We start from the raw sequence: 10862 nt of genomic DNA on the forward strand, positions 1-10862 counted from the left end.
TCAGCAAACCGCAGTGTTAAATTACGATTGTTCACTAGGTGCCCTTTTTCCTCAATCACCTACTGAAGTCAGTTATCATATGTGCTTATTTGGCGTTAATCTCTTCAGCATCAATCCCCACTGTTTCACTCTTTTTTAGATTTCCTGTGTTTCAGTCATCCTTGAGCTTTACCAAGAGTTCTTCTCATCTAAAATTTTGTTCCAGGTGTGTAAGAGCATCCTGAGGTACTACAAAGAGGTATTTACCTGCAGATCCATTGGTGGTAGTTTTTCCTAGTCTTCTTGGAAGTCAATGTTTTGGAAATATTTTCATAAAATTCATATCACATTCAAGCATATAAGTTATATTCCCAGTGGCTTAACTTTCATAATCCTTAGTCTAATGGACACAAGACAGTTTTTGAGAGGTAACAGCAGAATAGGATTCCACACTGGACCAAAGAAAAAAGGTCTTTAGAGCCCTCCATGATCAGGAAATTGTCCCCCTCACGGGCACACAACTCAGAGCAGTTAAGCCCTTTCTAGTATCCTGCCTTGCCCTAGTCTTTCTCCTGAGCTTGTGGGTACCTGAAGTGTTAAAACTTTCTGTTTTATCCCTTCACAGTGCTGTCCCTTTTCTCAAGGCTTGATGAAAAGTTTTGATTTCTGTAGGTTATCAATCATTTGTCTCACTGTTTGAGTGACATCCTTTTGAGGTTTAAACATTCTAATCAATAGGGAGATTTAAAACTTATTTTACAAGCAGAAAAATGGATACCAAACATAACAGAAATAATTAGTGTTTAAAGCAAACGATAATTAACATTTTAAAGCATTTATAAGGACGGAATTGAAAGTGTATCTCCCGTCATTACCGAGATGGACAGTGAGAAACTTTTTAAAAGTAAATACAACTATTCAATCTTCAAATAGTTGAGGAAAATCACATGAGAGCAGTCACCTTATTTTCTCTTAAGTAGTCATTAGTGTTGGAGAAGGAAATGGCAACCCACTGCAGTATTCTTGCCTGGAAAATTCAATGGGCAGAGGAGCCTGGCAGGCTACAGTCCATAGGGTTGCCAAGATTTGGACACAACTGAGCAAGTGAGCTCAGCAGTAGTCACTACTGTTCTCTTCTTTATTATGGTTATAGGAGTATCTACAAAACATTGCTTATAACCAAACAGCAATTTTACCAAACAGAGAAAAGTCCTATGTGTACACTGCTAATTTTGAAGCAATGTGATATAAAGTGTACTGGGAACCATGAAAAAAAGAGGGAGCTACAAATAGAATACTGATACACACCAGACAGATCAACAGAAGCATTTGGCCAGCCCACAGATACATGAGAAGTAATAAATAATTGCTGCTTTAATTCACTAAATTCTGAAATAATTTACAATGCAACCATCAGTAAATGACATATATTATGAAAAATTCAAGTTTATCACAGTTGCAATTGATTTGAAAGCCTTGATTTATCAAAATTAATCCTTTTAAGTAAGACTTTCCATCAACATTCTACACTTGCATGGGTTAGAAGAATTAAGAAACTGTAACTACACCACGCAGTAAGCATCAAACCACTATTTACGTGTGAAAAACACCAATGTGCTCTTAATACAATGGAAGCGTGAGGAGATATGCCTACTTATAACTCAAAATTCATGTCTTATATGAGTTGTACTCATTCTCCCTAAAATCCTATGCTGATGGCCTCAACACTAGTACCTGACATGTGGTTGTTTATGGAGATACAATCTATCCTAGAGGAATGAAGTTCAGCTGTATTCATTAGGGTGCCCCCTAATCCAAAATGACCTGTAGCTATGTAAAAAGAGGAAACGTGGACACAGAGACTCTCACATAGGAAGGAAACTGAACAAATGTAGGGGTCTCTTTGCCACTTTGACAAGAAAAGGTGAGAAGACTGGAACAGATGCTTCCTTCATACCACTCTGAAGGAACCAAATCAGCTGTCATCTTGATTTGGACTTCTCACCTGCAGAAATGTGAGACCTTAATTATGTGCAGTTCAAGTAAACCAATCTCAAGCATTTTGTACATTAGCCCAGGTAACTAATATCATATTATTAAATCACCACAATTAGACTCATTCAAGCAATTCAGCAAAGACAGTACAGGCACAGAATGGCACCGGATACCATCCCTGTTACCAAAGCTGAACATCCAGGAAGGGATGTACTCCATGGACGCGGGAAAACTGGCTTGAGCTTCGGACAATGAACATTTTGAACAATGGCTGTGGCTCACACAGGCTGATCCCTGATTGGCTAATTCAGAGCAGAGTGGCCGTTGCACTTCTCTGACTGGACGTCCCACCCTCAGAGGGTAATATCACTAAGGTTGTCATTTTCAAAACTTGAAGAGTAAAGCCTGGACAAGAAAAGAGGCAGTTCACCTGAACAAGTTAGAGTAGACCATTCAGTTAGAATAAGATTTTTCCAAGTAGATTAGAATCTGTAATGTTTTTTCCCTTACAATGATTTAGTTATTCATTCACTGTGTTTGAATCCACACTTCAAATGAATTGCATAACACAGGTAATGGAGAAAAGAGTTTCAGTGAGGTATAGTTGACCTATCGATACTATTTTCGATGCATTGATAATTATAATTTGTTGATTAAGCAGTGAAGGTTTTCCCTCATTTCCTCTTCACAGTAAACCACACCATTGGGTGTGGGCACTAGCTGCCCTTCTTTCCAAAAGGGCCCACTAAAGTGTATAATCAGGATCGCTACTCCCCCTTCCACCTTCAACAACAATAACAAAGTTCCAATTTTCTTTTCTTCTTTCTAGATTTCTTATGTGTTGTCCTCCCTTACGCTCCCAGTCTTCACTCTCTAGACCAATTATGCTGCATCTGTAACATCTTTCCAAACTGATCCTATTGCATTTCTGTATTTACAAACACAAAATACACAAAGCATGATAGCAGTGTCTTAGTGAACTGGCACAGTACCGCAGTTCCTTCCCCATTAATCTCCCGTCTGAGTTTCATAGAAAGGCTATTATCCCTTGAGCTCTGGTCACTCAACCACACTTTGAGTCAACAGCTGTGGCTCACAGGCTGCCAGTCCCCCATTGGGGGTACCAGTGGAGACAGATGCTTGAAATGTTTTCTCTGGACTCCCTCTAATGGATATAAAATTGCAGGTCATGAAAGTTTGTGTTTTAAAGATCAAAAGATTCTCTGCTAGAAAATAACTGATTAGATACATCTGTATGAATTTCTAAAACAATTTCAAAACCTAGGGAATTACAAAATTGAAATGTGTGTGAAATTTTTGTTTTGCCATTTCTGTACTATATATCCACCCCCATTCATATATTTAAATGTTTGATTAACAAGGACATAAATAAATAAACTGGGATATGTGGGACAAGTATACTAGAGGTGGTGGATGGGTATATCAGTTTCTTCACTTTACCTACCGCATATCACACATGAAATGCTTCTGAAGAATTCCATAATACACATTGGGAGAAGGAGAATAAAATGGGAAGTTAAAATACTAGGAAAATAATTTAGAACTTATAAAAACTCTATCATGAAAGACCTAGAGAAGACGCTATAACTGGGATCAAGGAAAGGTTGGAATTTTGTATTTCCTCCTAGCTTTTCTCTCATTGTTTGGCTGAGAGTGACATCCTTCACAGATTTCCACATCCAAATCCTGTCGTACTGATAAGTTTGTTTTAACTTAAAAATTTTTATGGATGTATTTGTGAGTTACAATATTCTATTTGTTCAGGTTTACAACTTAGTGATTCAATTGTTTTATATATAATACTCTGTTCACATTTATTATAAATAATTGCTGTACTTCTCTGAGCTGTATAGCATATCCTTGTTGCTTATTTTAAAGTTCAACATGAGTAGTATAAAATAAAATGAAATATTAAGTTCTAATGAAAACCATACTAAATTACAAAGGACTGAAATCGCAGAGTGCTTTCTCTCTCTCCAAGGATGTAGTAAGCTTGAAATCAATCTTTTAAAAAAAGGAATAGGAAAATCACCAACTACTTTGAGATTCAGCAATATACCTATAGGGGAAAAAATGTCAATGCACCAAGAAGAAAACACAATGGACATTAAATTCAGTAAGTATTTTCTTAAGCATTAGCAGTCAAATACTTGAGGTAGAAGAAGGAGTCATCCTATTTCTCTTAATTGCTGAACATCCTCCTCTTTTACTGATGCAAAGAGCTAGAGACATGTCCCACAACAAGAAATGGATGCATCTGTATGTGCTAAGCCTCTTGAGTCATGTCGGACTCTTTGCGACCCCATGGACTGTAGCCCACTAGGGTCCTCTGTTCATGGGGCTTATCCATGCAAGAATACTGGAGTGGGTTTCCATGCCCTCCTCCGGGGAACCTTCTCCACCTAGGGATCAAACCCGGGGCTCCTGTGTCTCCTGCACTGCAGGTAGGTGTTTTTTTTACCACTGATGCCAACTGCGAAGCCCCAAGAAATGGATGCCAGCATGCTAGGTCGTTGGAGTCGTTTCTGACTCTTTCAGACCCTATGGATTGTAGCCCACCAGGCTCCTCTGTCCGTGGGATTTTCCAGGCAAGAATACTGGAGTGGGTTGCCAGGCCCTCTTCCAGGGGATCTTTCTGACCCAGGGATCGAACCTGCCATTCCTGCAACTCCTGCATTGTAGGCAGATTCTTTACCGCTGAGCCGCCTGGGAAGCACACACTGCTCTTTATTGGTTGCAAATCCAATGGACGGAGGAGCCTGGGCTGCGGTCCATGGGATCCCTAAGAGTTGGACACGACTGAGCGACTTCACTTTCACTTTTCACTTTCATGCACTGGAGAAGGAAACGGCAACCCACTCCAGTGTTCTTGCCTGGAGAATCCCAGGGATGGGGGAGCCTGGTGGGCTGCCGTCTGTGGGGTCGCACAGAGTTGGACACGACTGAAGCATCTTAGCAGCAGTAGCAGCAGCGGCATACCCCATATAAAAATCCCTGGATGATACCTAAATATAGGTGGGAGAATAAAAATGAAAAAGGCCAATGAAACTTTTAGGGATAGAATTTTGACCATAAAGATCCTTTAAATCGCTGACTGAGAAACCACGAATAGAAATAACCATTTAGAAAAGTGACGAGTTGCAATACGTTAAGAAAATAGTACACGGTTTTCCATCGAACAAATGGCACAACCAACTGTTATTGAAGCAAACTTGATGAGGTTTTTAACGTTTTCTTTTGGATGGAAATGTTTTAAAGATGGAAAGTAGGGCATACGTAAAGAACCCAGAGTGGATGGACGTGGCTCTTTATCACTACAGGTCTTTTCCCTTCGAGTGGTTCTGATAAGAGTCTTTGGTTTGCGATGCTGCGGTGGTCATGAGGCAGTTCATCTGCGGGTGTTGTATCTGATGACCGACTTGGTGGCCTCGGACACTGCGTGCTTGCCGATCTCCCCAGGCAAGAGAAGACGCACGGCTCTCTGGATCTCTCCACTCGTGATGGTGCAGTGCTTGCTGGAGTGGGCCAGGCTCCCGGCCTCTTCGGCGATCTGCTCAAACATATGCTTCACGAACGAATGCATGACGTTCATGGCCTCGTGAGAGAGACTCAGGCCTGTGTGCACTTGCTTCAGCACCCTGCGGAAATAGGTGGCGAAGCTTGCAAAGTTGTCCTGATGGCAGCGGCGGCGGGGGCGGCGGCCCTTAGCTGTCTTCCGTTTCGCCTTCTTTGGCTTAGCATCATAGGGCTCCGGTTCGGAGGGCTCCGATTCTGAGGTCTCTGTTTCAGAGGGCTCCGTTTCAGAGGGCTCTGTTTTGGAGGTTCCGGCTTCGTTGGTGCCAGGGTCTTCCTCAGAGTTGTCAGAGGATGGTTGAGCCATGTCGGAGCCACCAGTCCCCACTACTCAGAGGAAAGGACATGCGGGGGTTGAAGGCAGTTTGCGGAGTTTATAAGCCCTGCTCTCTCTGAAGTCACAAACACTGTCCATATCTGATTGGATAAAATGCAAGACAGGAGGCCTGTTACTATGGCAGCCCATGTCACGTGACACTGGATGCTCCACCCCCAACTCCCACCGCCCCTCCCCCAAGTTTAACCACACAGTCAGTCAAACTCAGTGGTATCTTTAAACTTTGCGTGACTTCCACCAGAAAAATCTTTGAACACTGCCCCATGAAGGAGACAGTCATCTATTCACCTCAGCTGATTTATGTCTACTATTGATGCATGAGAAGTTTCAAAGATGTCACCAAAGCCATCTAAGTTGAAAAATGTAATAATCAGTTAGAGCTTCCTGAAAGAGTCTGACTGACCTCCATAACTCAAACTCTTTCAGACATCAGAGTGACTCAGGTCACTTGGTAGACATTTTACTCCAACACAGAATCTTTTCCTTCTGATTGACCTACAGTCCCATGAGCAGAAACTCCTGACTTCCTCAGCAGAGTGCTCCTGAAAATCATAGCAATTAGTTGACCAGCTATTATCTCCAAAACTTATCAAAGCCAATGATCACTATGAAGAGAATGGCAAAATCCCATTTGCCAAATACAGAACACAAACGGAAATAGGAATACTTACTAAGAATATTTAACATTTTGCAAATTTTAAATTGTTTTCTTAAACATTATTTAGGTCCCCCAAATACCACACAATCTGGAATTGATTAATGATTTATAGTGGTTATTTCTCAAAAAATGATCACTCTTATTGCTGAAAAACCACCAGAGTGAGAGAAAAAGAATAAAAAGAGAGAGAGATAAAACAGCTAGGAATAAACGTACCTAAGGTGGTGAAAGACCTGTACTTAGAAAGAATAAGACCCTGATCAAAGAAATTGAAGCTAATACAAACAGAGGGAAAGGCCTACCTTGTTTATGGATTGGAAGAATTGATATTCTTTAAAAAACCATGCTGTCAAAGGCAATCCACATATTCAATGCAATTCCTATGAAAATACCAGGGCATTTTCCACAGAACTAAAACAAACAAATTTAAATTTTGTATGGAAAGATGAAAGACCCTGAAATGCCAAAACAATCTTAAGGAAGAAGGCCAGAACTAGAGGAATCAGGTTCCCTGATTTCAGACTATAACAGAAAACTACAGTAATCCAATCAGTGTAATACTGGCACAAAAATAGACACATGGATCCGTAGAACAGGAGAGCCCAGAAGTCAACCTATGGGCTTGTGGTCAATTCAGTTCAGTTCAGTCTCTCAGTCATGTGTGACCCCATGGACTACAGCATGCCAGGCTTGCCTGTCCATCACCAACTCTCAGAACTTACTCAAACTCATGTCCATCAAGTCGGTGATGCCATCCAACAATTTCATCCTCTGTCGTCCCTTTCTCTCCTGCCTTCAATCTTTCCCAGCACCAGGGTCTTTTCCAAGGAGTCAGTTCTTCACATCATGTCAAAAGTATTGGAGTTTCAGCTTCAGCATCAGTCCTTCCAATGAATATTCAGGACTGATTTCCTTTAGGATTGACTGGTTGGATATCCTTGCAGTCCATGATCAATTAATCTACAATTTAAAAAGGCAAGAATGTACAAATGGAGAGAAAACAGTCTCTTCAATAAGTGGTGCTTGGATAACTGGATAACTACATTCAATAAAGTAAAATTAGAACATTCTCTAGCAGCATATACAAAAATAAACTTAAAATTGACTAAAGACCTAAATATAATACATATATTGTATTTTAAGAATCCATTAGATATTTTAATGAGCTGTGTTTCTTTCACATTTGTAAATTCAGAAATTAAATGAACACATCAGTTATACGAAAAAAAAAAAAAAAAACAACACTGAAAATAACCACAATTGCGTTTTGAGGGGATAACTGAGACCTCAAAAGTCTCTGATACACAGGAAATCTAGGATGGAGTTGGGAAAAACAGAGTTTGATGTTGAAGATTGGAAGGAGGAGGAACACTAGTAATTATTCACTTCAGTTGATGATTGAGGAAATAAGAGAGCCCAGTGAGCAATCACCTTGCAATGTTGTGGTTCACTGTAAAAGCGAAATAAGGGAAATGGCTTCATGGCTTAAATAACAATTGCCGGTCTCAACTCACAAATGACGGTGTTGATAGGATAGGCATACTCCATTCAGAAACCTTCTCAACAGTACCACTGTTTATGGATTCACATAAAAAAAGGACTCCGACACAGCATAGAAGTTACATGCAACAGAAAATTCAGGAAAAAAAAAAACCCATTTCACACTTCCTAGAATCACAAGTTTCTACCCTAACTCGTTCAGATGATCTAATGTCATTCTTTTTCAGCCCTCATTCTTTTGTTTTTGAAGTGGAAAACCTTCATGATTTGCAACTTAACGTTATAGGGATGGTGAGAGCATTCATCCAGTCAGAGAAGCTAAAAAGTTCATGTTGACTCCATGTCACCCAAGGAGGGACTCAAACTGGTAGCCACAGTCACTGAACCACTCTACAGTGAGGTTTTCCTGACTGAACCAATAACTGTCTTCCTGGGGTGTTCAGGTCTGGTGACAGCAGGCAACAAGTTTGATTATTTATCTACTTTGACAGTAGGGTAACAAGCACGATTATCTACTTTATAGTTGGTCTTATAAAACTAATCAAGGTCATTTATATATAAGTATTAGGAAATGGCCTGGTAGTAAAGAATCCACCACAATGCAGGAGACCTAGGTTTAATCCCTGGGTCTGGAAGATTCCCTGGAGTAGGAAATGGAAACCTGCTCCGGTATTCTTGACTGGAAAATTCCATGGACAGAGGAGCCTGGTAGGCTACAATCCATGGAGTCACAAAGAGTCGAACGTGACTGAGCGATTAGCACTTTCAACTCTTTCTCAAGTATTCTAGAGCTCCTGTACAAAATGCTAGTGATTAGGTCACTAAAACAGCATTCATTTACTGTCTCATACTTGTGGAGGTTCTAAGTCCAAATCAAGGTTTCATCTGAGTTGATCTTATGCAAGGTGTGAAGCCTCTCCTTGGCCTGCAGATAACCGAAATCCCCCTATACCTGTCCACATTTTCTTTCCTATGTGTATGTGTCTTATGTCTGATTTTCCCTTATTATATGGATATAACTCCTTTAGATTAAGACCTACTCTAATGAACATATTTGAACTTGTTTACTTGGTAAATACTCATCTCCAAATATGATCACATACCAATATGAGTGTTTATGGCATAGATACATTAATCTTAGAGGCACAAATTCAACCCATAGGAGATATGTATTTTGAACTAAACATGGGAGTATTTCCTGCCTCTTCCATCTTATTAAGAGAACACTGGTGACCACTTATGAGAAACAAGGTGGCCCCACCACAGTCATTTTCACAATTCTGTGAATGTTTAGTAATTTCATTTTAGTATTTTATTTCTTTTTCTCTCTGTGAGCGAGAAGATAGTGTGTCATTTTCAATTGTTACAAAGGATTCTGTACACCTACCGTTGTAATTATTTCCTATTGGGTAGGATATAAGAGGAGAAGGCAATGGCACCCCACTCCAGTGCTCTTGCCTGGGAAATCTCATGGATGGAGGAGCTGGTAGGCTGCAGTCCATGGGTCGCGAAGAGTCGGACACGACTGAGCGGCTTCACTTTCACTTTTCACTTTCATGCACTGGAGAAGGAAATGGCAACCCGCTCCAGGATTCTTGCCTGGAGAATCCCAGGGACAGAGGAGCCTAGTGGGCTGCCGTCTGTGGGGTGGCACAGAGTCGGACACGCCTGACGCGACTTAGCAGCAGCAGTAGCAGGATATAAGAACCTGTAAATACACCACTCTCAGCCAAACATTGACATGAAATTCTGATACTCCACGAAATCCAACTTTTCCTGAGCCCTTCAGGAAAAGGACAGGGCTGTACATGACAGAAAAAACAAAAAGCTTTCTTTAAACTGGCAGAACCTCATGAGATAAAGAAAAAGAATTTGGGTCCTGTGGCAAGATACTAGAGAGAGCCTCCCTGAGTAGTACAGGTATGAAGTGGACAGTGCCTTTTCAAGAATGGGCAATGAAGGGCTGTATCTTTCGGTCCAATATAGAAGAACTCTGATGGGCTGTTATACCTCCAGGGCTCTCTTTGGTCACTGCAGTAAATATTTAGGAAACGTGAGTCCAATTATCAAGAATATTATTTAGCATTTTGTGGAAAAGTAGAGAAATCTTAGGAGAGAACTTTTAAAAAAGAATATGATTCCCAAGGAGACCAGGAAATTCTTCCACCAAAGCAATGGCAAGAAAATATCTCTAGGTGGGACCTTGAGATGATTGTAGACAACCTGAATGTAATTTTGGAAATGAAAAGCTCATTTCAGAGCCATTGCATTTTTGAAAAGAGAACTGTGGACCCATGGGAAAAAGACATTATTTCACAGAATCATTTCATTTCTATTGTGCTCATTGTTGCTGCTTTCAATATCCCAGTGTTTACCCATATGACATACAAATGTTTTTCCACTCAGTTCTTATACACTGTTATTATGTGAGAATTCCTGTCAGCAAACCTAACCCACTAGCATATTTTTATTGGTCTAGGTGTGTTTCACATTTAGTGAATCCAATAATCAAATACAGGCATTAGGAAACCGGTTTTACAACTGCATCATGTAGTCCATGAAGACAGAAGTGCATGGGTGATTGGCACTTGACACCTAGGAAGGAGGGAGAGAAATGGGGTTCAATGCTGAAGACCAAGAGGGGAAATGAGCATATATAATTGCTCACTTCACAGGGTGATTGAAGAAAACAGGCACCTAAAGAATAATCATGACCTAGTGGTGCTGGCTACTGCAAGCACAAATTAGGACAAGGGTTTTACTACTTAAATAACAAACTATAAGTTTCAACCCTAAGGA

The 10862-nt window shown here is 40.5% G+C and overlaps 1 protein-coding gene across 1 annotated transcript; it reads right to left on the reverse strand.

Moving 5' to 3' along the window:
- Positions 1-5193: 5193 nt before the first annotated feature.
- On the reverse strand, positions 5194-6134 carry LOC133242986 (histone H2B 1/2-like). The gene has a single exon (XM_061409290.1). It carries the CDS (start codon positions 5873-5875, stop codon positions 5384-5386), a length of 492 nt encoding a protein of 163 aa, XP_061265274.1. The 5' UTR covers positions 5876-6134; the 3' UTR covers positions 5194-5383.
- Between the last annotated feature and the right edge of the window lie 4728 nt (positions 6135-10862).

The sequence above is a fragment of the Bos javanicus genome, chromosome X (genome assembly GCF_032452875.1).
Source record: "Bos javanicus breed banteng chromosome X, ARS-OSU_banteng_1.0, whole genome shotgun sequence".
NCBI classification, from domain to species: Eukaryota; Metazoa; Chordata; class Mammalia; order Artiodactyla; family Bovidae; genus Bos; species Bos javanicus.